At 34.0% G+C, this 26,549-nt stretch overlaps 1 protein-coding gene and 1 long non-coding RNA gene across 8 annotated transcripts; one reads left to right on the top strand and one right to left on the bottom strand.

Moving 5' to 3' along the window:
• Nucleotides 1–467: 467 nt before the first annotated feature.
• Nucleotides 468–4,152, bottom strand: LOC130740385 (lysine histidine transporter-like 8). The gene is made up of 5 exons (XM_057592979.1): nt 3,638–4,152; nt 2,849–2,985; nt 2,266–2,693; nt 1,294–1,425; nt 468–1,104 (listed from the first exon to the last, which is right to left on the bottom strand). Exons 1-5 carry the CDS (start codon nt 4,078–4,080, stop codon nt 616–618), a joined length of 1,629 nt encoding a protein of 542 aa, XP_057448962.1. The 5' UTR covers nt 4,081–4,152; the 3' UTR covers nt 468–615.
• A 16,124-nt stretch (nt 4,153–20,276) lies between these two features.
• Nucleotides 20,277–25,551, top strand: LOC130740384 (uncharacterized). Of its 7 annotated transcripts, none has more exons than XR_009020115.1 (3): nt 20,346–22,401; nt 23,708–24,699; nt 25,174–25,551. It is a non-coding gene; the product is annotated as an uncharacterized LOC130740384 (long non-coding RNA). The 7 variants fall into 7 exon arrangements; XR_009020111.1 differs by having other exon boundaries at nt 20,349–22,401; nt 23,708–24,694; XR_009020116.1 differs by having other exon boundaries at nt 20,377–20,921; nt 21,732–22,401; nt 23,708–25,551.
• Nucleotides 25,552–26,549: the final 998 nt, after the last annotated feature.

Below are 26,549 nucleotides of genomic sequence, written 5' to 3'. Positions count from 1 at the left end.
GCTGAACGAACGATCTCGGCCTTCGATGAAGGTGGTTGGAGGAAGAGGAAAGGCGACGAGAACGCTAGATCTGGAGGTGGGTTGCGATGAAGGTGGCCATGAACTCTAAAGAGTTCTCGAGAACAAAAGGCCAAATGGGTTTTTGTGTTTGATTTCTGGGGCGTATGGGTTGAAAATGAAAGTGATTTAGATCTGATTTTGAAAATTAAAGTGAGTGGGTAGTTGGAGTAATTGAAGTGAGTAAGTGGGAGACAATTAATGATTTTTTGGTGTAATTAGTAGGAGTAATTAAGTAATTAACTGATTTACCTTATCATTTTACCTCCCCAATTACCACTATGATTTACCTTCAATTAACTACTAATCTTTATTTACTAATTAAATCATTTATGGTTTATAAATTAATTATTTTGTTTTCAAATATTTAAAAAATACAATATTACCTATGGTATCAGGTCAACCGGGAGTGGTGTAACATTAGACCACAAAAAACTGGTCCATAATAAATAAATCCGGCGTTCATATTACAAATTTGAATTTCTAAAACAAAACAAGGCAATCGTAATTTCCTTCATAACTCACTTCCCTATTAGTTCTTTCCTCTTTTATTTGACACTACTTAGGATCAAAGAAGCTCACGTTAACACCTTTGTCAATGATAACATATATACTAGCAGCCACCAAAACCACACTGAGTCCCATCCCCAGTGTCCCCAAGAACCAATTCACACACCACGAAAGACTGTAAATCTTAGGCTTCTTGGCCTTGAGCCACATGAAACACGGGTACGCCAATGTCACCGGCAATGATATTCCTCCGATCAAACCGGCCAGTTGCGACAAAAATGGAAGCGCCACCGCTATGAAGAAACACATGAACCCGGAGAACAAGCGGAAAATTGAACGCAGCCACCAGGGGCATGGTTTCTTCCATCTTGTTGTGAATTGTGATTCCAGGTCGTCGAAAAGCGGCATGGCGTATATTTGGAATGAACACAATCCATTCACCACCACCAATAAGCTAGTTAACCCGAGCAAAAATCTGGATACATCACGAGAGTGGAATGCGTACAAGGCTGCCAGCATTCCTCCATCTGCTGGAATCTGAAAATGGATCATGTTAAAAATCAGTCAGAAAATGTAACATTTAATATATCTTATTTGTTTCTTTTGCAACCAAAAAATATATATCTTATTTGCAATATGGTCCTTATCCGTTAGAATTAATTAATTTTTTTTTGGTCAAACGTTAGAATTAATTTGCAAAGAAACTTCTAAAATAAAATGCATTACCATTTGGCCATAAGCCCAATAGCCACCGATGGCCAAAGGAAAGAGGCACGCTGCGATGATTGTGTAAGAAACCTTGACTCCTTTCCACATGGGAACGTGTGATGGATGCTTCTCACTTGAAGGCATGGTGGCCTGCAAGAAGTAAAACAGAGACATTTAAAATTCAAGATGAAAAGAAACAATACATTGATCATTTAACAAGATTTTTTTGGGGCATAATTAGTTTAATGCTTTTGAATCCCCCTCTATCCCAAAGAAATAAAAAAACTCCAAGAGACTGAGGTGCCACTGATTTAGAAGTTTAGTGATGGTGACTTGCTACCATTAAGTTACATGTAAACACCCAATTAAATATCTTAGAGTTAGCTCAATTTGTTGAATGATTTAAGATTTGACTTTTAAGCTTTCTGTTTGATGAAATTGATTACACTCAACGCTCATCCTGATATTTTTTTTTCCCATACTTAGGACGTCATTGTGGACTAATTAATGTAAAAGGAAAAATCCTCCACTAACTTCAATACTGTGAGCTTGACCCAGCATCCTCTCAATTAAAAATTTTCAGCATACAATTTTCAACCTTCAAAGCCGTACGTTTCTTCAATTGTCAATGAAAAACAATATGCATACCTCACTACCCCAAAGTCGAAAAAATATAACAGCCTAGACTCTTCAAAGTGGCATTTTAATCATCATTCATCAATGAAAACTCTGACCAGTGTAACAAGTACCAAACAAATTAATCAATCACAATATTCTCTTTTGATTTTTCTGATAACTCCATTTTTCACAAGAAATTTTAACTAGTTAAATTTGGAAATCATTCGATAATTGACAACAAAATCAAAATAAAAATCAATTCTGGAAAGAATGCATGCGAGTAACTTCAAAGTGTCAAAATTGATTATGAAGAAAGAAAATGTGAACCAAACATGTTATAAGATGAATTAATTCAATATTATGATCACATACCTGTATTTCAAGGACAAGATTGTGGCCCCTAAATGCAAAGGAAATAATACCCAGTGCATTAAGCACATTAAAAGCATTTTGAGCACTGCTTCCAGGCCTTACAGGGTTATAGTTCACCCCTGGCATGGAACCCTGTGCTACAGAGATCACCCAAATAAAGGTACAGTACCCAACAGCAGTGATAGCTCCAATGAGTGAAACCCCAGCAATAGAATTCAAGTTGGGTAGCTGTGATAGCACCACAGCTGCACAAGTAAACACCAGGTACCATTCCACAGTGGTCATGGGTTTGGCTGTGCATGAGTCACCACACACTACTTGGTAGAATGTCCTGGCTGTGGATCCTCCTATGATGATTATTGTGGAGCATGTCCCTGCTGATAGGTACAGTATTGGAAACAAGGCTAACAATTTCCCCAGTCTCTCACCTGCAATTAACACATCATGCGAATTTTTTGTCAGCCTTTATTTTATTTTTTAAAATTTGAACTTATATTCTCACATTTACTCGGATCAAACTTGTCTATCATTAGACCAACACATTATTTTTATTATTCCCTGATGACAAGATTTAAAATCATACCGAATGAAACAAAGCAGAGCTGCATGTATCGACTGTAGCGAACACCATTCTCCACGGACTCGTGAAGATGAACAAGCAACCATAAGGTGTAAAGTTGCCATACGAAAGCTATAGTCAAACTTATTATTCCCCAGGCCCTGCAAACGAAGCACATATATATTTATTAGAAAATTAAATTAAAGAAAAAAATTATGAAGTTTCTTACCAACTTATTTTAAATTCTATTGGTTCATTTATAATGAGATCTCTAATGGATGGTCTACACAATCCCTTTGATCACATATTTTTTTAAGCTTTTTTTCATACACAATACCTAAACTCGAGACATTGAAAATCAGATTTGTTTTTTAAATTTATTTTGATTAGCTTCTCGTATTAACATGCATACAAACTCTTTTGAACTTTAGTCCCGTTTGAAAAAGTTTATTTGAGCGTATGCAATATTTGAGAGAGCTCATGAAAATGGTTTATAACTATTTAATAGCTGTTTATAATTTATTTTCATTTAAGAAAAGCTTATGAATAAGAACATGTGGTTATGGATAACCTATTTTCAAGTCATTTCAATAAATTTCTTAAATTATTTTATCAATACATGCTTATGCGATAAGCACTTATGATCATGACTGTTTAATTATGATGTTTTTGTGAAGAGCGATTACTAATATAACTGCTTTGCTTATAAAAAAAACTTATATAACTGCTTAATTAAGTTACAAAAATAAAATAAAGAAGTTGAGGAAAAGTGAATTAAGATTCAAAGATGAAATATATGAACAGAAGACTCACCAACCAAGAACAGTGAAGGCAAATGGGAGAACAAGAGCCTGAATACCAATCCCAGAACAAAGAGTGTGAAAAGCAGCATAGTATTTGTTTCCATTCCTTGACTCAGTGATTGGCAGCCAAGCATCCTGAGGATCAAGCTTGGTTAGCCTCAGAGCTTTCCTCACAGGGCTTCCCAGAGGGGTAAGAAACCTTGGAGTTAAAGAGGTAATGATTCCTCCTGGGGTTCTTGGAGTTCTAGGAGTTCTAGGAGTTCTTGGAGTCTTTGGAGTCTTACTAGTTCTTCGATGTGCAGGATGATCTCCATTCTCAAGCAAGGGTGACCTAGTGAGAGAAGGTGAGTGAAGCTGAGAAGGTGGACATGACACTGGCGGCGACGCCACCACCGGTGTCACCCCGGTTCTCGGAGTAATTGGTGCAGACCAGATTTCTTTAGCTTCACCCATGTTCACTGCCCTCTTGTTTTTGTTTTGCAGCACCTTGTGTAGTGTTAATTGTCTTGCACTTAATTTCTCTCAATTAGTTGAATGTATATATAGGAAGGTATGGAGGAATGAAAGGAAGGGAATTGTAATATTTCCACATTACTTTAATGACATGACAGATTGTCGCTTGAATAATTCATCAAGTGTGCAGCCCATCTTGCCTATATAAAAATACTAGTCTCTGTTTATGATTTTTATGAAAATTAATTTAATAATAAAATAGTGGAGAAAAATCGTTTTCAAGATATATATGGTCAATCTATTAAGCATGCAAAATTGCAAATACAAAATTGTGACTCAAACTAGATATGTAGAGACTTTTTTTTTGTAACAATAAGACCACAGCGGAAATATCAATATTTTGGTGGAGCTAATTTTCTGTAAAAGCAGAGATAGAACCGGAAAAAAAATAGAAATAATGAAATTAAATACATAATTAGCATAATTAAAAATAAATATTGGAGTTTTGAGGCATAAATATACAATTTGAATATTATTTTATTAAAAAATTCTATTGGAGAGGACCGGGAGGCGACCGTCAAAGTTTTATTAGATCCATCCCTACCAATGGAGGGGTTTCATACACAATATTTAAATTTAAGATGTTACTTAAGGGAAAATAAGTAATTCATATGATAATTATTTTTTTCTTTTTCAAAACATATACCTCTTGAATCAATCTATCTATAATTCTATGGAAATTGAGTACATGATGCTTGATGCTGTAATGCATTAAAGTTATTTAGGAGACTTTGTATGACCAGCTGAAGGAAAGACTAGCTACCGTCGAGGTAGGTGGAGAATTTTCCGTGTTCATTGAAACATGAGTTGAGTTTGTCTGTTTGTGGGAAAATGAAAATGAACATTTATTGACCGATAACATTATTGATAGTTCCTGTGAATAACTTGCGCCGCCTTTGGCACTGACATTAATTAAAAATATGCATTCTCATTTCTTTGTAACGAACGAGGACTTGGTCAATAAAATGCATCTCATCTCATTATGGCTAATGTGAGTTTGAAGTCTCAGCTACCGTGCGGTGGTCTGGTCTGGTAATTGATCTGTGTTGCACATGAAATGATAATAAAGATAAAAGAAGGGACAAAAAGGAAGGCAGAGGGAGAAATTCTGAATCTATAAAATAAGATGATGAGTACACATGGAATGGGAATGGTGTTCTCTTTTCTGACTAAATTCAAAAAGATGAGTACACATGTATGAGAAATGTGTTCTCTTTTCCGTACTATTTAGGGGTGTCAAAAACAAAAACTAGTCATATATATGTTTTTAACCAAAAATTTTTTGGTCATGTGTTGGGTATAAAAACACTTACTCTTTCCATTTTAGTGTCAGTAAATGTAGTATCAATCAAAGCTTGGTGTGAGTAATCTTTAGAGAGATAGAAAAATACGAGAGATAAATGATAGATGTGAAATGTAATGTGTTATGATAAAAGAGAGATATAGAAGAAAAAAAAGTCTAAAGGTGGATGCAATGTATGATGATAAATGTATCAATGATATTGTATTTTAATCGGCCAGTCTAGATTGAGTTAATGGAAAAGAGACCCAATTTTGTGAGTAAGTAAAATTGCCTAGTTATGTCAGGTAAAATTGTCCAGCTAAATCATATAAAACTACTCCATGGGTAGCGGTTGTCAGGAGTACCAGCACTCATGTTCTAGTAGCAGCTTCCATATATGCCCTAATTGAAGCTTACGATGTATATATAGGAAAGACATCATGGAGGATTGGGGAAGGCATATAGCAATGCCGGTAGACGGTGACGAGGGTCGTGCGTCTCGTGGAAATCAGTTAAGTTTTTTTTTTAACGTTAAGTTAAGTCATTCCACAAACATAATTTTCGGATGAAAATTTGAGATTTAAATATAAACATGAGTCCAATACTTGGAATAAATTCTTCTTAACGGAAAGCGGGAGTAAAAAATTCATTTCTGTTAAATGCAACTTAAGTCACTCCATAAATGTACTTTAATCGGACATTGTTTTTACATAAACACAATTCGTATTAAATAAATTAATCTTAACGGCAAAACGTAACTATTTTTAACAAATAACAATAACTGTTAAACAAACATTCTGTGAAAAAAACTGTTAAATTCTTTCAGATATGGCTGCGCATACACATATTGACAAACATCTTGCATTTATGTCATGCTTTCAATAATTATTTTGAAGTCAATTTGACCACCGCAACTTGCTATAGATGGAAGTAAAGGAAGGAAACTTCATTATCATTATTATTGTAAATAAGTACCGTTTCCAACACACTAAGCTCGTATATGTAATCCCACATGCCACCTTATACGGCACCATAATGCACTCTTTTGCAGCTTGTTCTAGCCGTACAGTTTTCCTAATCCATTGGTTAGTTAATTGATATACCCATTCTAAAACTGTTCCTATAAAATATTACAAGTTGTAGAAACTTTGCAATCAACAGCTCCCCGAATTGGTGGGCCTATTATATGTCAGAAAAGAAGTAGTGTTTATATATTTTGAAATTAAATATAGGTTTAAATACTATCTGAAATTGTATTCCGTACGAAAATAAGTTTTTGAAAAAAAAAATCTCGATTCCGGATCCCTAGAATTTTTTTTAATCTAAATAAGTCCCTACGTGTATTTTCAGCTTATGTGTCACAAATTTTACCTTGTCATCATGTCCACATGACTTTTTATATATCTAGTCTTTTTTTTTTAAATTCCACAACTTAGGAAAAAAAAATCTCGATTCCGGATCCCTAGAATTTTTTTTTAATCTAAATAAGTCCCTACGTGTATTTTCAGCTTATGTGTCACAAATTTTACCTTGTCATCATGTCCACATGACTTTTTATATATCTAGTCATTCCACAACTTATTAAATACTCAAAAATTAAAATCCAAAAATTAAAAATTAAAAACCCAGAATCCACAAAAACTCCAAAAAAAATCAAAATACATATTTTTTTAATTAAACATTTATCATTAATTAATTTTGAAAAATTATTAATATCTAGTTCTGCTCCATATGAAATTGGGTGAAAACGTCATGGCCATAATCTCGGAGGCAGGGCGTTGTCGCCGAATCACCTGCGAACAGATCCAACCCAACGTCGCTCCCTCCGCCGCACCAATCACTACCAACGACGTCGTCGTCGCCCTCCGAAACGGTCACTGCCAAGGTTATTAAACTCGCGATTTAAATCGTAAAATCATACGATTTTACGTTTTTAGGTAGTGAATTCGAGTTAAATCGAGTGTAAAATCATTTTCAGGTAAAATCGAGATAAACTCGTTAAACTCGTGTAAAATCGCGATTTTATAACGAGTATAGCGAGTTCAAAAGATTTTTTCCCCTTTTTTTAATCAAAACGACGTCGTTTTGGGGGGGGGGGGTTATTTTATAATTTTGACTAGGGTTCAGAAATAGAAACGCGAGTTCCGTCCTAGTTCAATTCTGCTCGACTTCCATGACTGCTCCTGCGTTCAATTCTGCTCGAGTTCCTTCCTCTGCTCGGTCACGTTCCTTCCTCTGCTCTTTGCGTTCCAGTTCCTTCCTCTGCTCGAGTGCTCGGTCACGTTCTGCTTCTGCTTGAGGTGAGTCCATGTTCTGTTCTGCTCCTCTGCTGTTGCTTTTGTAATCGCGAGTTTAGAAATTAGAACCATGGCTGTTGGCACTTAGTTGTTGCTATGTTGATTCTTGGTTGTTGCTATGTTGATTTTGTTAGAAATTAGAACCATGGAGTTTAGAAATTAGACATTGGCTGTTGTTCTGTTGTTATCTCCTCTGCTCTCCATGTCGTTTGTGTTGGCCAAGGTTATTTGGATTATTTAGTGCTTTTATGTATGAACTTAAACTTGTTAGTAATTTAATTTATGGTTTGAACTTGCTCTTATCACTATTGTTGGTGATTTGGTTCATTTTTAATGTTGTTAGTGTGCGTTCATCACCATAATAGTGTTTTTTATATGTATTTTTTGCATGCGGTAAACTCTTACGAGTTTACGAGTCGAGTTTACCCCCTCCACGAGTTTACCTAAACTCTCGAGTTTGATTACCTTGGTCACTGCTACTTCACCCTCTTCAATTCCTCTTAAACACCCCTCTCCAGATCTTTTTGACAATCAACCATGTTTCAAAAAAACAATCGAAGCAACAAAGGAAGAATAAGCGTATTTGAGCTTGAGGGGCTTGAGCTTGGCCTCGACATCATCCAGCAACGGTGGCGAAACCCAGATCCGGAAAACCCATCTCGATCTAATGGGTTTGAAGCTGAAAGATCCACCAGTAATACTCTCTGATCCCAACACCATCCGTTGATTTTCTCCTCCTCTGACTTCATCCCTTCCAGATCTCTCTCTTTAGCTTTTTCGATTTACATAATGGAATTTTGGGGAAGAAATAGAGATGGGTCTATTTTTGCGATAGGGTGTGGAAAGTTGATGGAGGTTGTCGATTAGCAGAAGAGGGCGTGAGCATGGTAGAAGGTTCTTGATTCATTTTCTGGAAGATAAGAACTTGGTTGTGATGAGAGAAAGGAAGAAGCAAAAGGAAGTAGAAGCGTAGTGGATGATTGAGATTCAGATTCAGAAGTTAGCCCGAGTTTTTTTATTGCTTTGAGTTTTTAATTAACATTGATATTCTGTCTTTTAAATTTGGTACTGAAATGTTTTGATTGGGGCTTTTGATGAAGATGATGAACTATGAAAAAGGAGATGAAGATGTTTTGATTTTCGGGTTTAATGATGGAGAAGATGATGAAGATGTTTCTGGGTTTTTTAATTTGTGAGATAATTTTTTTTTGTTTGTTCTTCATCATGGTGCTGGTGGTTAGGTAATTAGATTAATTTTTTTATTTGTTAATTAGGATTTAATGTTTGTTAATTGAGTTAATTAGATGTGGAAAATATGGAATTTAAAGAAAAAAAGAAAAAAAGATTACTGGTTTTAATTATATGATGACTTAATTAAATTATTAGTATTAATTATATGACATGGAAATATAACAGCCGTGTGGAAGTGACGTGGACATGATGACAGGGTAAAATTTGTGACACATAGGCTGAAGACACACGTAAGGACTTATTTAGATTAAAAAAATAATTTTAGGGATCTGGAATCAGAATTTTTTTTTAGGGACTTATTTTCGTACAACATACAATTTCAGGGACCTCCAGAGTATTTAAGCCTTAAATATATGAAGAATTTGCTGATTAAAGTTTAACAAAGTAATCAAATGACATGATAATTGTATATTCACTTTAGCATCATTATTGGTCAAAAACTAATGTAAAAGATTGACGTTGGTATTCATGAATTAAAGTTAAGTACATAATTAACGTTGATATTTATTTGAATCTATTGAAGTTAATCAAAACATAAATGTAAAAGATTGTCAATGTTTGCAATTTTCATCACTACTTTGCTAGTTTAGGCAAATTAGTCTAAGTTTAATGAGCTTAAGTATGATAATTGTTTGAGCAAATAAATTTTCAAACAAGAGTAACAAAATAGTAGGACCTAACTATAGGTATAATGAAAAGTTCACGGTCATTTTAGAGACTAGTATGGATAATGACAAGTCTTTTTACAAGGCTTAGAAAAAGAATGACATATTGATTATTAACTTTATGCGAATGACAACAGTTGAAAATGTTAAGTAATCATGTCCAAACGTAACAATGAAAGGGAACTCATAATATAAATATGGGAATACTTACAATCAACATAGTTTATATTTTTGTTTTTTTAATACAATTTATATTTATTTATAGGTGGCTTATAGGATGAAAGATAGTGATAGGTCTTTCACAAATGAAAGAGCTAAATTACCTGCTACAACACTTGTTGAGAAAAAATTAAAAAAAAATAAAAGAAGAATGTTACAAAAAGGCCCTCCTCCCTCCACCCTCTCCCCCTTCCCCTCCACCTCTCTCTCTTCCCCCACCTGCGCTCCCACTCACCTCCTCTCTTCCTTGATCTCTTTCTCCTCTGCATTTACCTTGCCACATTCAAAGTTCCAAACAATGATGTCTTTTAATTTTTATTACAGGGAAAACAACGAAATGAGAAAGGACTAATCAATAGAAATAATTTGGACAGAGAAGAACTCAAAATAGTGGCTAAAACCATGATATTGATGTCATTGCAGATTTCATTTTCATAATATTAAGCATTTCGCTAATGGAAGGGATGAAGGCTAAACATGAAAATATTGATGCTTGTGTATGAAAATGAAATCACATATTTTTTTTTATGATTTGTTTAAACATGAAATTGATTTAATTTTATAGAAATTAACGTTTTTAAATTTATGGCTTTTATCCAGAAAGCTCTATTGTGACGCTGTGACAATGGTTCTATAGGTGTTGAGTTAGTTTGGGTAAACTGATAAAGAAGAGGATAAATTGGTCAAAAAGAAAATAGCATTAATGACATAATTAGTGTTTTGAATTAATTTAATAATAAATTCATGGTTTTCGTGGTAAACAACCCAACCACACTTTCATGCTAGTCACCACTTTATTTATATAGTAGGAAAAAGTAAGTTAGTTGCATGATTTATTGTTAGTTCTATTTATATGTAAGCTTTTAATTATTAGCAAATACTATCAATATTTTTTTTGTACATCGGAAAATCAATACTATCAATATTAACACAATAAATATTTTAACTTTTTTTTAAATGTCAATTAATATTTTAACTTACCATTTTGCAACTCTTAACATTTTTATTATATTTTAAAATATATATCATTTTACTAAAACATATTTAATAGGCTCAATTCCAGTTTGGGTCCCTGATGTTTCACAAATGTGCGGTCTACACCTCCTTTGTTTAAAACGTGCGGTCAAGGTCCCTCATCTATCTAAAACGTGATAACAATGCCCTTCTGTTAACTTCCGCTAGGTTCCGTTAGTTGACCAAACGAAAATGCTGACGTGTCACTTATTTAATTCATAAAATATAGACTACTAATTGGTGACGGAAATAATCCGTCACAAAACTCTTCAGCCAACACACTCTCTCACCAAACCCTATCCTTTCAAATCGTGCTCTTTCTTCCTGAAGCAATGCAAAGTCAGATGAATCAGTAATCAGCATGTTTCCATCAAATAGAAAACTCAGATTACTAACTAAACCACAATATTCAAAAATCAATACAAACTAAGAAAAAAGAAAGCAAGATAGTACAGGGAAATACGAACAGAGGAGATAGAGAAAAAACTACACAACTCCTCTGCATCAGGGAACAAAAACCAGAATATGCCATCCACTCCATCACCCCTTGAGAACAGAATCAGATCAAGCAAGAAATCACCCAAAACGCAAACTCCCTCAAAACATAATCCCACGCCTCCACTCAATTACAAGCACCAACATAAAACAAAAATACAGCTAGCCACAATAGCCATTACAAGCATTCCAGGCAGATACGTGGATTAGTAATCCAATCATAAGTAGAGAATTTGAAGGTTTTATTTCTTACCCGCAACCAGTTCCATGCCCTTAATTGGGAAAGTTCCAAAAATTTCTCTGGTTCCATGTGACCATTCTTGAAGATGACGTTATTACGGTGTAACCACAGCGGCCATGTGACTGCGAACGATGCTCACCGGCGGCGGTCTCCGGAGTTATGGCGGCCGATCATCAAATTGGTTGAGGGGTTTTGAAGGGGAGTCTAATCGTGGTGTTGATTTTGTCATTGGAAGTCGAACGGCGCCGGAATCGGGACGAGAAGGTGGCGGCGGCTAGGGTTTCATCTCCTTTGTTTTGTGTCGATTTTCTTTGAATCGGGAGGTGGTGTTGGAGCGTCGGTGTTCGCTGGGACAAGGGGAGGAGCACACGATTGACAGGTGGTGGTCGCGACTCCGGTGGTGGTCGTTGGACCATTTGCAGGGGGCAAAGCTTCATGGTTGTGGCCAACGGTGGTTGTTGCGTGCGTGGAGGTGGTGGTTCAGCCAAGGAAGGAAGGAGAAGTAGTATGATGAGGGTGATGAATAGAGGAGAAGGGTCCATGGTGTGTTGGGTTGCAGAGGAAAGGGTAAAGAAAAATGAAGAAGACGATGTTGTGAGGGAGAGGAGAAAAACAAGAGAGTGAGAGGGAGAGATGTGAGTGAACGGGTGAGAGAGTGTGTTGGCTGAAGGGTTTTGTGACGGAGTATTTTCGTCACTAATTAGTAGCTTATATTTTATGAATTAAATAAGTGACACGTTAGCATTTTCGTTTGGTCAAATAACGGAACCTAGCGGAAGTTAACAGAAGGGCATCGTTATCACGTTTTAGATAGATGAGGGACCTTGACCGCACGTTTTATACACAGGGGGTGTAGACGGCACATTTATGAAACATCAGGGACACAAACTGAAATTAAGCCTATTTAATATATCTGCACAATGCGCGACTCTAACATCTAGTGTTGATCTAAGCTGAAAACTTACAGTAACCCCAACTTGATGAGCATTAGCAGTCCTATCCAAGCAGCACAATCCAGGACATCAGGAAGCTCGGTCGCCATCCCTTTGCCAATAGGTACACAACTAGCACGACAAACAGACAATACAATCCGCCGTCCTTGCTCTGATAGACTAAACCGCAGATCAAATTTCCTGTTGATATTTGCCCATATTCTTTTCTTTAAAGATTGGAGAGTTAGGAATCATCCCATGATGAAACTAGAATGAGCTGTCATACAACAAAATGACACCCACATGTCAGAAGGATGGTTTTGAAGTTTGGTTCATTCATGTCCCAATTATCAGTCCAGGTAAGAGGAAACTAACCGAACAAAAGACAATTAATGAAGTTTGTGACTGTGAAACATAGTATATGAAAGGAACAACTTAATATATCTTGCTCACCAAGAAATCCACAACTCAGCTTTTTCCTCACGTACATGCCCAAAAAAACTATACTTTCAGCATAGCATTTTTTAACCTTAGCACCACAAACAACACATACATATTTGAAAGAAGAGAAACCAATAGTAAAAATATAGTTATTTAATTTAAAGTTAATGTGAAAATTAGATTGCAAACTTAATGTTAGAAAAAATCATTTCAGAAAGTTAGAGTAAGATAAAATCACTTCGCAAAGCTGATGTTAGAGAAAACCATTTCGTAAAGTTAAATTTAGATAAAAAATATCTCAAAGTTAATGATGGACAAAAACATTTCGCAAAGTCAATGTTAGAGAAACCAATTTCGCAAATTAATGTTGGATAAAAACATTTCACAAAGTTAATATTAGAATAGCCATGTCACAAAGTTAAAGTTATTTTGCAGAGTAAGTGAAAAGCAATTCACAAAGATAATATTAGAGAAAACAAATTCACAGAGTTAAAGTTAGATAAAATTAAAATATGGTGGCTTATAGGATGAAAGAGAGTAGTAGGTCTTTCTCCCATGAATGAGCCAAATTACCTACAATAGGGGTAGTGACTTGTTGAGAAAAAAAAACAGTGTTACAAAAATGCCCTCCTCTCTCCACAGCTCCTCTCACGCTCTTCTCCCTCAACCCCAGTATCTGATTTTCATTTTCAATTGTATGCTCCTCTTGTTAATTTGTGTTGATGATTTCTGGTTTTGCCAATTTCGGATTCATTTACCAAATAAACATGAAAGCGTTTAAATTTATGGCTTCAATCTAGAAAGCTTTGAGGTGGTGGTGAGAGTGTAACGGTGGTGGCTGTATAAGTGATGGGTTTGTGTTGGTAAATTGGTGAAGAAGAGGATAAATTTGTCAAAAGGAAAATAACATTAATTTAATGACATAATTGATGTTTTAAATTAGTTTAAGATAAAATTTATAGCCTTTGATAGTAAACAACCCAACTACACTTTCATGCTAGTTGCTACCTAAAAATATTTGACAAATTTAATGTTATACAAAACCTTGTTCGCAAAATTAGTGTTTTGGTAAAAACATTGACAAAGTTAATGTTATAGAATAACTTACACCCATGCCACACTTTCAAGAGCCAATGGGATGACAACACCTGTCATGGTGGAGAATGAGAAACCTGTTTATCCTGTTAAATGGATTTTTCAATTTTTTAAAATTTCAATTTGATTATGACACTAAAGCCCCATATTGTGTGCCCCATCATTTCTCGATCATTAGATTTGGCACCCCAACCATTAGAAATGTCACCCCACTTACGGAAACTCAGTTTCCGAAATATTTCGGAAATAAGGTTTCCGAAGCACTTTTTTACTCAAAAGTGTGGTTTTTTACTCAAAAGTGTGGTGTTAGATGTATTTTGAACTAAAAATCACGAATTAATTTCGGAATCTAAGATTCCGAAATAATTCGGAACTTGAAAATCCGAAAATTAGGGGTGTGAAATCTAATGGTTGGGGTGGCAAATCTAGCTCTCTCATTTCTCCCTCGACCTTCTTTGATCTTTTCACCTGCAAGTGTGCCACAGGGGCCAACTCCGACCAACCACCTCGGCGGCTGCCGGAGGATTTCAGGGCAGTGGTCACTTCCTCTCCCTCATCCCTTCCCGGGCGGTGGTCATGTTTCCTCCTCTTCTTTTTGTTTTTTCATTACCCATTTTCTTTGTTATCCATCAACATAACACTGGATATACCATATTCATGAAACCAAAGGACAAAAGAACATTGAATTGTGTAATACATCATTGCATCTGAAATTTTTTGCTGTAAATTTACAATAAAAGGATTGCAACTTGCAAGCTTTAACCAACACAAAGCCTGAAGTTCAAATCAAAATTACTTCACATAAAGCCACAACTTTATCATTGAAGTTATTTAGCTGGGGACAAATCAAGCAGACAACCCATCAAGATAATAATACAGCACCAAAAAAACCCAAAAAGTTCAGAGAAAAAACCTAGAAAACGAAGGTAAACCAAATCGCATCTGTGATTTTGGCCAATGGATCTTCATATTTTGGGATGAACATGTGGGTCTTCCAAATCACATCACCAAGTTGTAGATCTATTCCAAGAACTGTTGCTTGGTCTTAAGTGCACCCCTTTGGGTTTGAGTCTATTGAACCAACACTGCCAGAGGAGTTTGAAGAGAGGTTTCAAGAAACTAGATCTGGGTATTGGATTTGGTCGACGATGCAAGCGATGGGCTTTGGATCTGGGCGGAGAGGAAAAGGAAACAACAGTGTCGCGTGGTGGTTATGGGGGCGTCAGCGGCGGAGCTCCAGTGATGGCTGCTCCGGTGAGATCAAGGGGAAAAGAGCGCGGATCTGTTCTCGGTGGCTGGTTGATGGAGGCGTAACAATTACGGAGAAGCACGACGGAGGCGCAACGATCGACTGAGAAGAAAGAAAACGCGGCGGAGAATAGCTCGTCGGAGAAGCAATGAAACACGACGGAGGGGAGCTCGCCGGAGAAGAAATGAAACGGCTAAAGGAGCAGAGAGAGGGGAGAGGAGAGTGAAAGAGAAGAGAGAGGAAAGGGTATTTTAGTATTATTAGTGCATTGTTTTGATTTTTTTTTTAACAGGTAAACATAATCTGTTATAACAGGTATTTTTTTATTTTGCATCTCTTGCATCCTATAAGCCACCACCGTTTCACAAAGATAATGTTGGATAAAAAAATTGAAAAAGTTAATGTTTTTTTTTGAAACTGAAAAAAAAGTTAATGTTGGATAAAACTATTTTTTTCGCAAAGTTAAAAGTTAAGCAAAAACATATCACAAAGTTAATGTAAGGGAAAATCATTTCGTAAAGTCTCTGTTAAACAAAAACATTTAACAAAATTAATATTAGACAAAAACATTTCGCAGAGTTAATGTTAGATAATAACATTACACAAAGTTGATGTTAGAAAAAAAAAGTTTTCATAATAAATGTTATAGAAAATAATTTCGCAAAATCAGTATTAGATAAAAACATTTCACAACTTTAAGGTTAAAGAACACTAGTTTATGTTAGAGAAAACCATTTCACAAAGTTAATAATGTTAAAGAAAATTATCTCACAAAGTGAAATTTAGGCAAAAACACTTCACATGTTAGAGAAAACTATTTTACAAAGTTAATGGGAAAGAAAAACATTTCACAAAGTTAAAGCTAAGCAATAACATTTCAAAAAGTTAATGTTAGAGAAAATAATTTTACAAAGTTAAGTTAGATAAAAACATTTCGCAAAGTCAATGTTAGAGAAAACCATTTCATGAAGTTAATGTTAGATAAAAATATTTCACAAAGTTAATGTTAGAGCATCTCCAATGCTAGTTCTTAGTTCTTAGCGTTATTCATGTGGACTCGTATTGCCACATGTGCTTAAGCAATTCTTTGCGAATTTTGCTCCACACATGAGTTCTTAGTTCTTAGCACTATTCATCCAGTCCCACAATACCATTATATTAATATTTTTTTATTTTCATAAAATTTTGATTTAAATTTAAATGTTAATTCAATACTTAAATTAAATGAATGAGAGAGAAAAAATTAATTTTTTATGCTAAGAACTCAAAAAGTAAATTTCTTATAAAAGAACCTAGTTCTTATTTTTAAGAACTAAGAATTCCACGTCATCCCCTCCCATGGTTAAAAACTCAGTTCTTAATTCTTAACTCAAAAAAAGAATTAAGAACCTTGCATTGGAAATGCTCTTAGAGAAAACCATTTCTAAAAGTTAAAGTTAGGCAAAACCATTTCACAAAGTTAATGTTAGAGAATAATAAGGGATACATCACATCATTACATAATAACGGATTTTGATTAAAATCATTTAAGATCAATCTAAAGAAAATTTCTTAGGCAGCCCACAATTTTGCAGAAATCAAAATCATCATTTAATAACAATGACAAGAAATCTCGCAAAATAATCATACAATGCAAGAAACATGGAAAGAAGAGTTCAACCTAGTGAAAAGATGAAAATATCACTACACCGAAACTTGAAATGCAATCAGTCTCTTTGACGACAGTAGGTCGGAACTTAATACCAGTTCAATGTGAACGGCGATGGGAGCCAAAGAACTACGAACAATAATAGCTACAGAAACTGGCCAGTGGTGCTGAACGTGAATGGAGATAGGAATGACGCCCCATTATGGTTTAGCTTGTGAAGAATTGCAGGGAGAAGAAATGAATTATAGAAAAAACAAATGGAGAAACCAAGAATTAAGCAGCTATTTGAAATTATATACATGATAGTGATACACCAGTTTTGAATACAAGAAACATCTTCTCAAAAGGGGGAAATTCAGTAAAGAAATCAAAATCATCTTTTGATAGCAGTCGGGTGAAGTGAGAGTGGAGTAAATATATAATATAGGGGTTAGCTTAATTTTTACGCTTACTCGAAAAAAAAAACAAAAAAAAACAACATACTTTTTACGTGTTTTCCCATATAACAAAAAAAAACTTACTTTTTGCGCATTCTCCCCGGAAAAAGAAACTTATTATATTACTATTAACGACAATTTTCTCAAAATAAACACATCAGCCAAGTTTTAAACCCATCATAATTAATATCAACGTTATTTAAATTTCATATGTTATAATTTAATTTAATCTCTTATTTAATTCGTCAGATAATTGAAGAAAATTAAAGAGAAATAATTTATTTATTCAATTATTTTAATAAAAATAGTAATTTGTAAATTAAATTATATAATTTTAATAGAAAATTTAAATAAATTTATTTTATCAATCAAATAAGTTAAAATTAAAAACAATTATTAAAATCTAAGTATGTTTATTTTAGTAATTTTATCTGTAAATGTTATTTCAATTTACTATATCCAAACAATATCTATTTTTTAATTTACTTTTACATATCATTCTCAAACCCAATATATTTTTCAAAACTTAATTATATCAAACTCACTTCTATTAATCTTACATTTATCTGACTCAAAACAAACTGAAATGTGTAAATATGTTTGGTCTACTAAAAGTTTCTTAAGTTTTAAGAGTGTGTTGGGGCAAAGAACTTTAGAAAGCGCTTACAGCATTAAGCAGTAATCCCATTGGAGTTATTCATAATTTTATTTGAGAAACTTATTAAAATAAATTAAAAATAGGTTATGAATTAACGTAAGCTCTTATTAAGTTTTTTTCAAACAACTTATGAAATAAAGCTCAAAATAACTTATAGTAGGTCATAATTTTTTTCATATTATTAATTTTAATAAATACATACAAACAATATACGTTGCATAAAATGTTATGAATATTTGCATATTATATAGATAAACACATATATAGATAGTAAACATGTATTATATGTTTGTTACGTAAACATACATTTTAAGTGTGACATATAAACATGCATCATATCATTCTTGAATGAGAATAGCTAGACTCTAGCTATGAGATAATCTAGAAGTGTCTGAATATTTTGAATTTCTATTTATAAATATGAAAATAAATATACTTACATAATATTATTGATATATTTTTATTGAATAATTACTAATAATTATAATTGTGATTAAATAATTTTAATATTAAATATTCTTTTTTTCTAATTTTGTATATAGTAGATATTATTATTTTATTATTTATAAAAGGACAAAATATGGAAAGGTTTTACATTTATATTATATTATTTAATAATATGGGTTTTTACCAAACTATAAAGGAGTTCTATTATATTTTCATATTATAATTGTGATTAAATAATTTTAATATTCAATATTCTGTTTTTCTAATTTTGTATATAGTAGATATTATTATTTTATTATTTATAAAAGGACAAAATATGGAAAGGTTTTATATTTATATTATATTATTTAATAATATGGGTTTTTACCAAACTATAAAGGAGTTCTATTATATTTTCATGGAGAGCGCAAGAAATTAAAAAAATAAATTTTTTCGACCTATGAAGCACTTTCATCCCTAGTAAGTGTTTTTAATTTTTCGTTCGAATCGGCTTATTATTGACAATCTGTGTTGTTGGTAACTTAGCGACAGCTGATGTCGTATACCAACGGTTTATGGCCGATGCTAAGTTACCGATAATTTTTCAAAAATCATCGATAAATACTACCGATGAGCTTAATACCGACATATGTTTGGTTGTTGAAAATTACTCTTTAACAATGATGTTTAAGGCTTGCCGCCAGTTTTTTACCATCAATGTTTCACGTTATTCTTGTAGTGATTGTGATATTCATAACTTACAGTTTAAAATTTCTTAGGTAACATGAAATTAGAGTGAATGTTTTTTATGTGGCAGGTCCGAATTTTAGCTTTAGATTTAATAAACTATTAAAATATGACACACGCAATGCGTGGACATATAGTTACTTTGTAAGATTGTTGAGAGATTAACAAATATAATAATAATAATACTTTAGTAATTATTTTCAAATTTCATTTGTAACTTTAAGAAGAAATTAAATTTATTTACTATAAAATTTAAATTTAAATTTAAATTTTAATTGTATTTTTAATTAAATTGGAACTTACATTTAGAATAATAGAAGATGAAAGATCTCTAATCTCTATGAGTTGACAACTAAGGCTGAAATAAAGGCCACGTGCATAGATTGAGAAATAGCATAGATGAAATAGTTACATAAATAAATAGAAATTAAGAAATAGGATGACGAGTTAGAATGTGAGTGGTCAACGATCGGTTTGATATAGATGAGTTCAATGGGTTAAGAATCACATCATTTGAAGAACATTGAAGATGATTTGACACGTCATTTAAAAATTTGATGTGGCGAGCAAGGACTAAAAATGAAGATATGTGTTGTCAATGTTAAAATACGTGCATCAAAATTAATATATTATAATAGATAGATAGATAGATAGATAGATTCTGCATATGTGATGCTCTGTTATTGTCGGTTTCTGATTTGTTCCGATCCCAAGGAGTTCTCTACACCCTTAGAGATAATAAATTAGAAGGCACGGAAATTACTAATGAAATCCATGATTTCTATGCAGAGAATTACCTTGAAAGTTTGATTTCACTTTGTTGTCAGTAAGTAAGTTAGATTTTATTCATTAGATTTTATTCATAAATCATGTATATCCTTCTTAAATTGTCAATGATCGAGAAATATTGTTGAATATGTGAATGTTTTTAGATGCACATTAGGTCTAATTTGTTGGACTTTTAAATATTGTTACTGATCAGATCAAACTTTAAGGATTGAATCATTTTGTTCTTGCTTTATATTTACTAGTGGAATTATCCGTCCACTTGAACAAGTTTTGTATCTAGTATATACAGAATTGATCGTTATCCATATGTGAAACTCCAGATGTTCTATATGTAGTTGAGGGATACTCTTGGAAGGATACTAATGGGATATTCATGTAGAAGGTTAACAAGGATCATGTGAGGAGTTATTATGACGTGTCGCAGAACCATTGCCTTTGTTTTGTTGTCAAAGAATCAATTAAAAGATCAGGAGGATGGAAGTGCTTATCTAGCTGATATTCTTTTTTGTACTATTGATCAATTTCTCTAATGTTATTCAATGTCTTTCTGGTTGTGTTATATAATCATTACCACTGTATCTTATAATGCTCTATGAACTACTTTCTTGAATAAACCTTATATTATATGAATGCAAGTGTTGTATATATCCATATGCAAGCGAGTTAATTCTATTTGAGATATGATATTTGTTATCAACTTTGATGTTGTGAATTAGTAGCTTGGTTGTATTCCATCTCCGGCAACGGAAGCACCATGGCGAAGCTTCTCACGTGGGGCCGGAAGCTAACGAAAGGAGCGAAGTCCCTCTGCGCGAGAAACGGGTCCCTCTGTGCAGAAGTACAAGAAGCAGAAGCACAAATCATGGGAGAAGGTTCAATTTCGTCAGATGAACAGGTTCGTACTCTTCCCTTCAATCCCCCACGGCTCTTTTGAATAGTTAACCTACCCCTATGCGAATGACCTTCTACTTGTAGAGGTATGGGTATGGGTATGGGTTTTCATTTTTTAATATTAAGGTTTTCATCCCAAGCTCTCTATAAATACTGCCATTGTTATCATGTTTTTGCTATTTGTTATGGCTGGATCATTGAATCCCCTGCGCTCCATATGCATTGGGAGATATCCTGCAAGATATCATACTTGGAGAGTCAAGGTTCGCATTCTTTTCTTCGTATTTGGTAGATGTTTCCAGTTGGTGAACCCTCAAAACCATATGTTGTGCATCTTGTGCTTATTGATGGAGAAGTTATATACCAGTGCTGTTATTTCTTTTTTGTTAGTCATCTTATAGTTTCTACATGTATATAATATCAATTATCCTTTTTGTACTCAAGGTCCTCTATTCAAGTTCTCTATAAATACTGGCATGGTTTATCTGTTTTACCCATCCTTTTTCTGTGTTTGTTCCTTTGGTAGTAGTATCTAAGCTCAACACACCCCTCCTTTATCCTTTTTGATTTCGTGTGATTGATGAACTATGAACATCTGAAAATACGCCCCCCTCATCCGGCATACATGAAAATATGCTTGAAAATTGTTAACCTCGGGTTGGATGATATTTGCAATAGACGAGAATATCTGAAAATTGTTAACCTCGGGTTGAATGATATTTGTTGGTCGAGATATATGCTTGAATTTAGAGTTGATTTGGTTTTTGTTACCTATGAACATAATATTGGAGGTGGCTTAATCTTTTATTTGTAGGCTATACTGGAGGAGCTAAGAACGGATTTGGACAGGGCTAGGAAAGGAAAGCCCCCTTCAAAGAGTCCAGATGGAAATTTATGATCTTCATTTTTATTGTTTCAGTTTTAATGTTTTCTGATCAAGTGGGTAATGTTGACTGTTTGCTAATTTAAGTAGATTAAAAATGAAAATATTTTACTTAGCGTTGTTTATAATCTCAAATTTTGAATTTTCTTATAGAATGGTTGGCCATGTATTTTAGTATCGAGCTCAATTTTGAACTAAGAAGCATAATTTCTTCCTCGGATTTTTTTCTCCACTATGCATTATCTTAACAAACAGTTTGCTGAACTGAAGCTTTTCCTGTGAACATTAAACCCTAAACCCTGATTATGTGGATCCACTTTGCATTATCTAACTCACTGTTTCTTATGTTTTCTTTTATGTTTTTTCATTTCCCCCTTCATTTAGTATGGTTTTTCTTCTTACTTATCTCCCATTATGTATGATTATTTTCCCTTATTTATCTCTCATGTGTGACTGGTTGGTGAGGTGATCTGGTATTGATTGTGGAGTGTTTGTGGCATGTGAGGCGCTAGAGCTGCTGGTGTGTTATGTTTTTGCTATGGCGGATGATCCCTGTCGTGAGCTTTTGAATGTTGCTGGATCCTCCTTCATACTATAGAGGGTTTGTCTCTTCTTTTTGTTCTGTTGTTACTGTGTTTGCGGTCCTTTGTTGCTGCTGCTGTTGAAGCTTCATGCTGTTTGATATGTGCTGTTGTTTCTGTTGGGATTGCTGCTGCTGTATGCTATTGCTGCTGTGTTTTGCTTCTGTTGTATGCTATTGCTGTGTCCTTTTTTTTAATCTAGCTCTAATATTCAAAGAGGTAACTTGATAATGAAGTGAAATTTTTAATTTGTTTGATAAGCAATGATAAGCAAGGAAGAAACAAGGTTTTAATCTGTTTGTTGGTAGTGGAAATGAAGTAACTTGATAATTGGTGACATACTCACTTAGGTTTTTTGGGTCTAAGACTGCACAAGAGCAAAATTTCGATCTCAGTATTAATGCAAATGCGTATTTGGATTGTCTATCTTGCCATACTTGACAAATTGAATAGTTAACTAAGTTATTTTTATCTACTTGCTGATATTTTATGACACTGAAGTTTTCCTTGAATGGAATGGTTCTTAGTTTCACTTTCCAATGTTTTAATTAGATCAAACATGTGCTGAGAAATCAAAGTCACATATCTGGACTTTTCGGACACCAGAAGAGGCTTCATACAAATGGAAAGAACTTTATAGTCATTTAGACGAGCCTGAATGGTGAAAATCAAATTGTGAAATATATATATATAGTTTGATTTTGCCGGTGATACATGTGCTGAGACTTGTAGAGACCAAAGAAAGAAAGTTGATATCAAATTGAAGATGCCAGAGGATGAGATTTTCAATCTTAGTTTTGTGCACCCTGCACATTGAATTTTGTATTCAGAATACTCGGCATATTGAGTTTCTAATAATCTTTTGAAGTTGCAATGACTTAGTTTTAATGGTTTTTTTTTACTCCGAATGAAATTTTAGTCACTGCTTTGTAGTCCTTTTCTATCATATTATGGCTCAAGAATTTATTTGAGCTTATCTTAAAGCATAATTACTTATACAAAAAAATTAGATCAAACATTAGTTTTGTCTTTTCCATAATTCACCAAAAAGTCATAGATGTATTGTGTGGATAACTAGATATCATTGCAGAAAAAATTGGAGCTTTTTGAATGTTTTCCTTGTGCTTATACTTTCTATAGACTAGCTACTACATTATTTAACAAAATGTTTTATATTTTCTTACTCCTTGGTTTTGAGTACCTTATAACATTCATTATGTCCTACAGTTTATAATTTTCCATGTGCAGATGTCTCTCATAGTGTGTGTCTTACAACTAGCAATAATCTCTTAATTGTCTTATTAAGGTATTTTGAATTATTAACAGGTTCAATGGGATGGATCAACAACTGGTGAGCACCAAGCAGAGTTTCAATTTGGTAAATTGAACCAGTAGTAAGTAGTAACTCATTTCTATGGTCATCCACCTCCATTTTTAAGGCCCAAGTTTCCAAGGCAACCAGGAATGCCAGGTAACATGACTCATTCCTTGATTATTTCAGCTTTCATTGTAAGATTTCTTACTTGGATTTATTTTGTTCTTGTGAATAAATCGCTCATATCTATTTCACTTTAACACAAATATCATATGTGAAGAATTCAATTCAATACTGGTTATGTCACTCTAGGAATCATGTTTGCTTCAACCCAATGGACAAAACTTACTTTTGGTACTGTTAGATTCTCAATGCATGACTAACTTGAAAACGTACTTTGTGCTCTGATATGACTGGGATAAAGATTTTTTTTAGGGAGAATCATACAGAACCTCAGGGTAAAGGAAATCAATGACTTTGTGATTAATGAGTTATATTTGATAACTTCACCCTCTTTTGATTAAAACTTCTTAATATGTGAAATTTAGTTATAGAATATGCACAAGCATTGATTCTAATCTAAAAAAAAGTGTTGTAGGATTGAAGATGGAAGAAAATGCAAAGCTTCGAGAAGGAAATGCAAATTTGAAGTTCCTGTGTGCCGGGCACGCCTCAGAGGCTGCCGGGCGCTCCTGGTGGTCAAGGAAACTTCACCCTTGGCCCTTTTATTTTTTGCCTTTCTTACTCAATGACTTTTTGATCAGCTTTACCAAGAAGTTTATAGTAATACTAAAGTTTCATAATCAAATATATTTCAACCTTGCAGAAAGTCTGTTCTAACCTAATTTAGTTTCGTCTCTAATACTGCCTTATAAAAATATGATATTTCTTTAAGATGTATTTATCTCTCTTTGCATTGGTTCTCTGTCATGTTTCTTTTGCAGTTGTTAGATGAGAGAAGATCATCATTGTCTTATGGTTTATTCATCTACTTATCGGTATGGTATGCTACATGGTTGCCTCACCAACCACCATATTTAATTATGTGTGTGTGCACGTGTATAAGTGGTAGGAACCATATAAAAAGGGGATTCCTGATACATAGTAGTCCATTTAATTTTGTGGTTCATTTGGGGTTTTTGAATTTTATATTGTCCAAGTAAAAATCTTCCCTTGGCCTTAACATTGCGGGTTGAAATTTGGCTTCTGGGGTTGGTTCGATATGTTGAAATACTGAAGTGGGTCTTTACGATGTTAGTGAGTCTCTCATTTTTTGATTTTAGTGGGAACTCTTTTTTGTTTTCAAGAGGAAAATATTTTAGTGGTAACTCTATTTATGAGTCTCTCATTATTTGTGTGATTCTTTCAACAGTTTTTGTTATGTTAATGCTTATCTGACTTTATGTTCCTTTCTTTACTGATCTGTGGTATGCGCAATTGACTACCTATGCTAAGGGTTGCTTTTTTTTATTAGCAGAGGTGATTGGGTACAAAAGATAACGAGGGTTACCTGTGATTTTGGCGATACAATGTAGAAAGAGGCAGTGTCTTCTAAAATCTCACTCCAGAATTCTTTCCCTATTCACGTTCCCTGATGAAAGTCCAAGCCTCTCTTTCAATCTGAATATATGCATTTAAGATGATAATAGAGGTATTGCTTTAGGTGGAGACAGTATCCTAGAGTTAGTGGATTAGTTTTAACATACAAGAATTGTGATTCAGTGGCTAAAAACTAGAAGTATGAGGCGAAAATGTCAATGATATATCCATATGTGCATGTGAGCCTCACTTAGAACTCGAGTTCTATCTCTCAAGAGTTGAGATTTACGCGATATCAATTCAAAGAGTGGGTTTATAGTTTGTTTGTCAGAGTTTTAAGACTTTCAAGATTTGTAATTTTGTGCTATTCTTGAATTAATTTTGGTTCCTTGGCACAATATGCACGAAAACTACCATGTATTATTTGCAAGAAAATTGAATATGATTGATGCTTAGGGAGTAGAATTTGAGCTGAGTAAGCTAGAAGGAACGGGAATCTGTTATATCTAAAGGGCAAGTTAGTTTTCTCATGCCAACACTTTCCAAAATTAACTATAATTGCAAATGTTTTAGTTCTTTTGATATATCATTCTGTTTTGAAAATTCACTTAGGAAAGCAGAGATGAGTGTTGTGAGTGAAACAACAAATGCCAGAGGTGCATGGTTTTGTATAATGTCCTTAGCTATTTATACTGTTGTTCAAGTTTTACGGATTTGGCATTTGAACTTTGAAGTAATATTTCAATAAGAAGCTTATTTAGATGGTTCAAGTCTTAGTTGTAAAGAAGAAATTTACAATTTTGGATTTTTAGGAGCTTGCTTCTTACATCAACATCGTTTTTTTACACTTGTAGATTTTCCCACTTTTTTTCTTATCAAGTTTGTTATAGTGCTTAACCACTCTCTTGGTAGGGAATAGCTAGGTTATATATTAATGATCTTAAGACAAATTGTTAGGTGCGTTGTTGGTTAAGCCTCAAACTTGGGACTGGTGTTCATTGGATGCGTTAAGATGAGTTTCAAATCTTAACTTATCGGATCATTTTTTTGCACCTGAACATGATCACTTGCTGCAGTTAACAAATGTTAATTATTGTAGGATGCTGGGGCTCAGCTGCTTAACGGTAATGGTGTTGCCAATGCAAATGGCACTACCACTATGGATGACATTAGAGTTGTCAATATGGACCAGCTCGACCCATATGGGTCAGCTCGTATGGATTGAGTTGAAAACGGGTTGGGTTGTGTCAACCCGGGGTCTTAACGAGCCAGGAAAATATGAACTCAACCCGGTTCGCTACGAGCTCGCGGGTT

This window comes from Lotus japonicus, chromosome 2, assembly GCF_012489685.1.
Source record: "Lotus japonicus ecotype B-129 chromosome 2, LjGifu_v1.2".
Classification (NCBI taxonomy): domain Eukaryota; kingdom Viridiplantae; phylum Streptophyta; class Magnoliopsida; order Fabales; family Fabaceae; genus Lotus; species Lotus japonicus.
The sequence above is the reverse complement of the archived record's forward strand: the minus strand, read 5'-3'. Positions and strand labels throughout refer to the sequence as shown.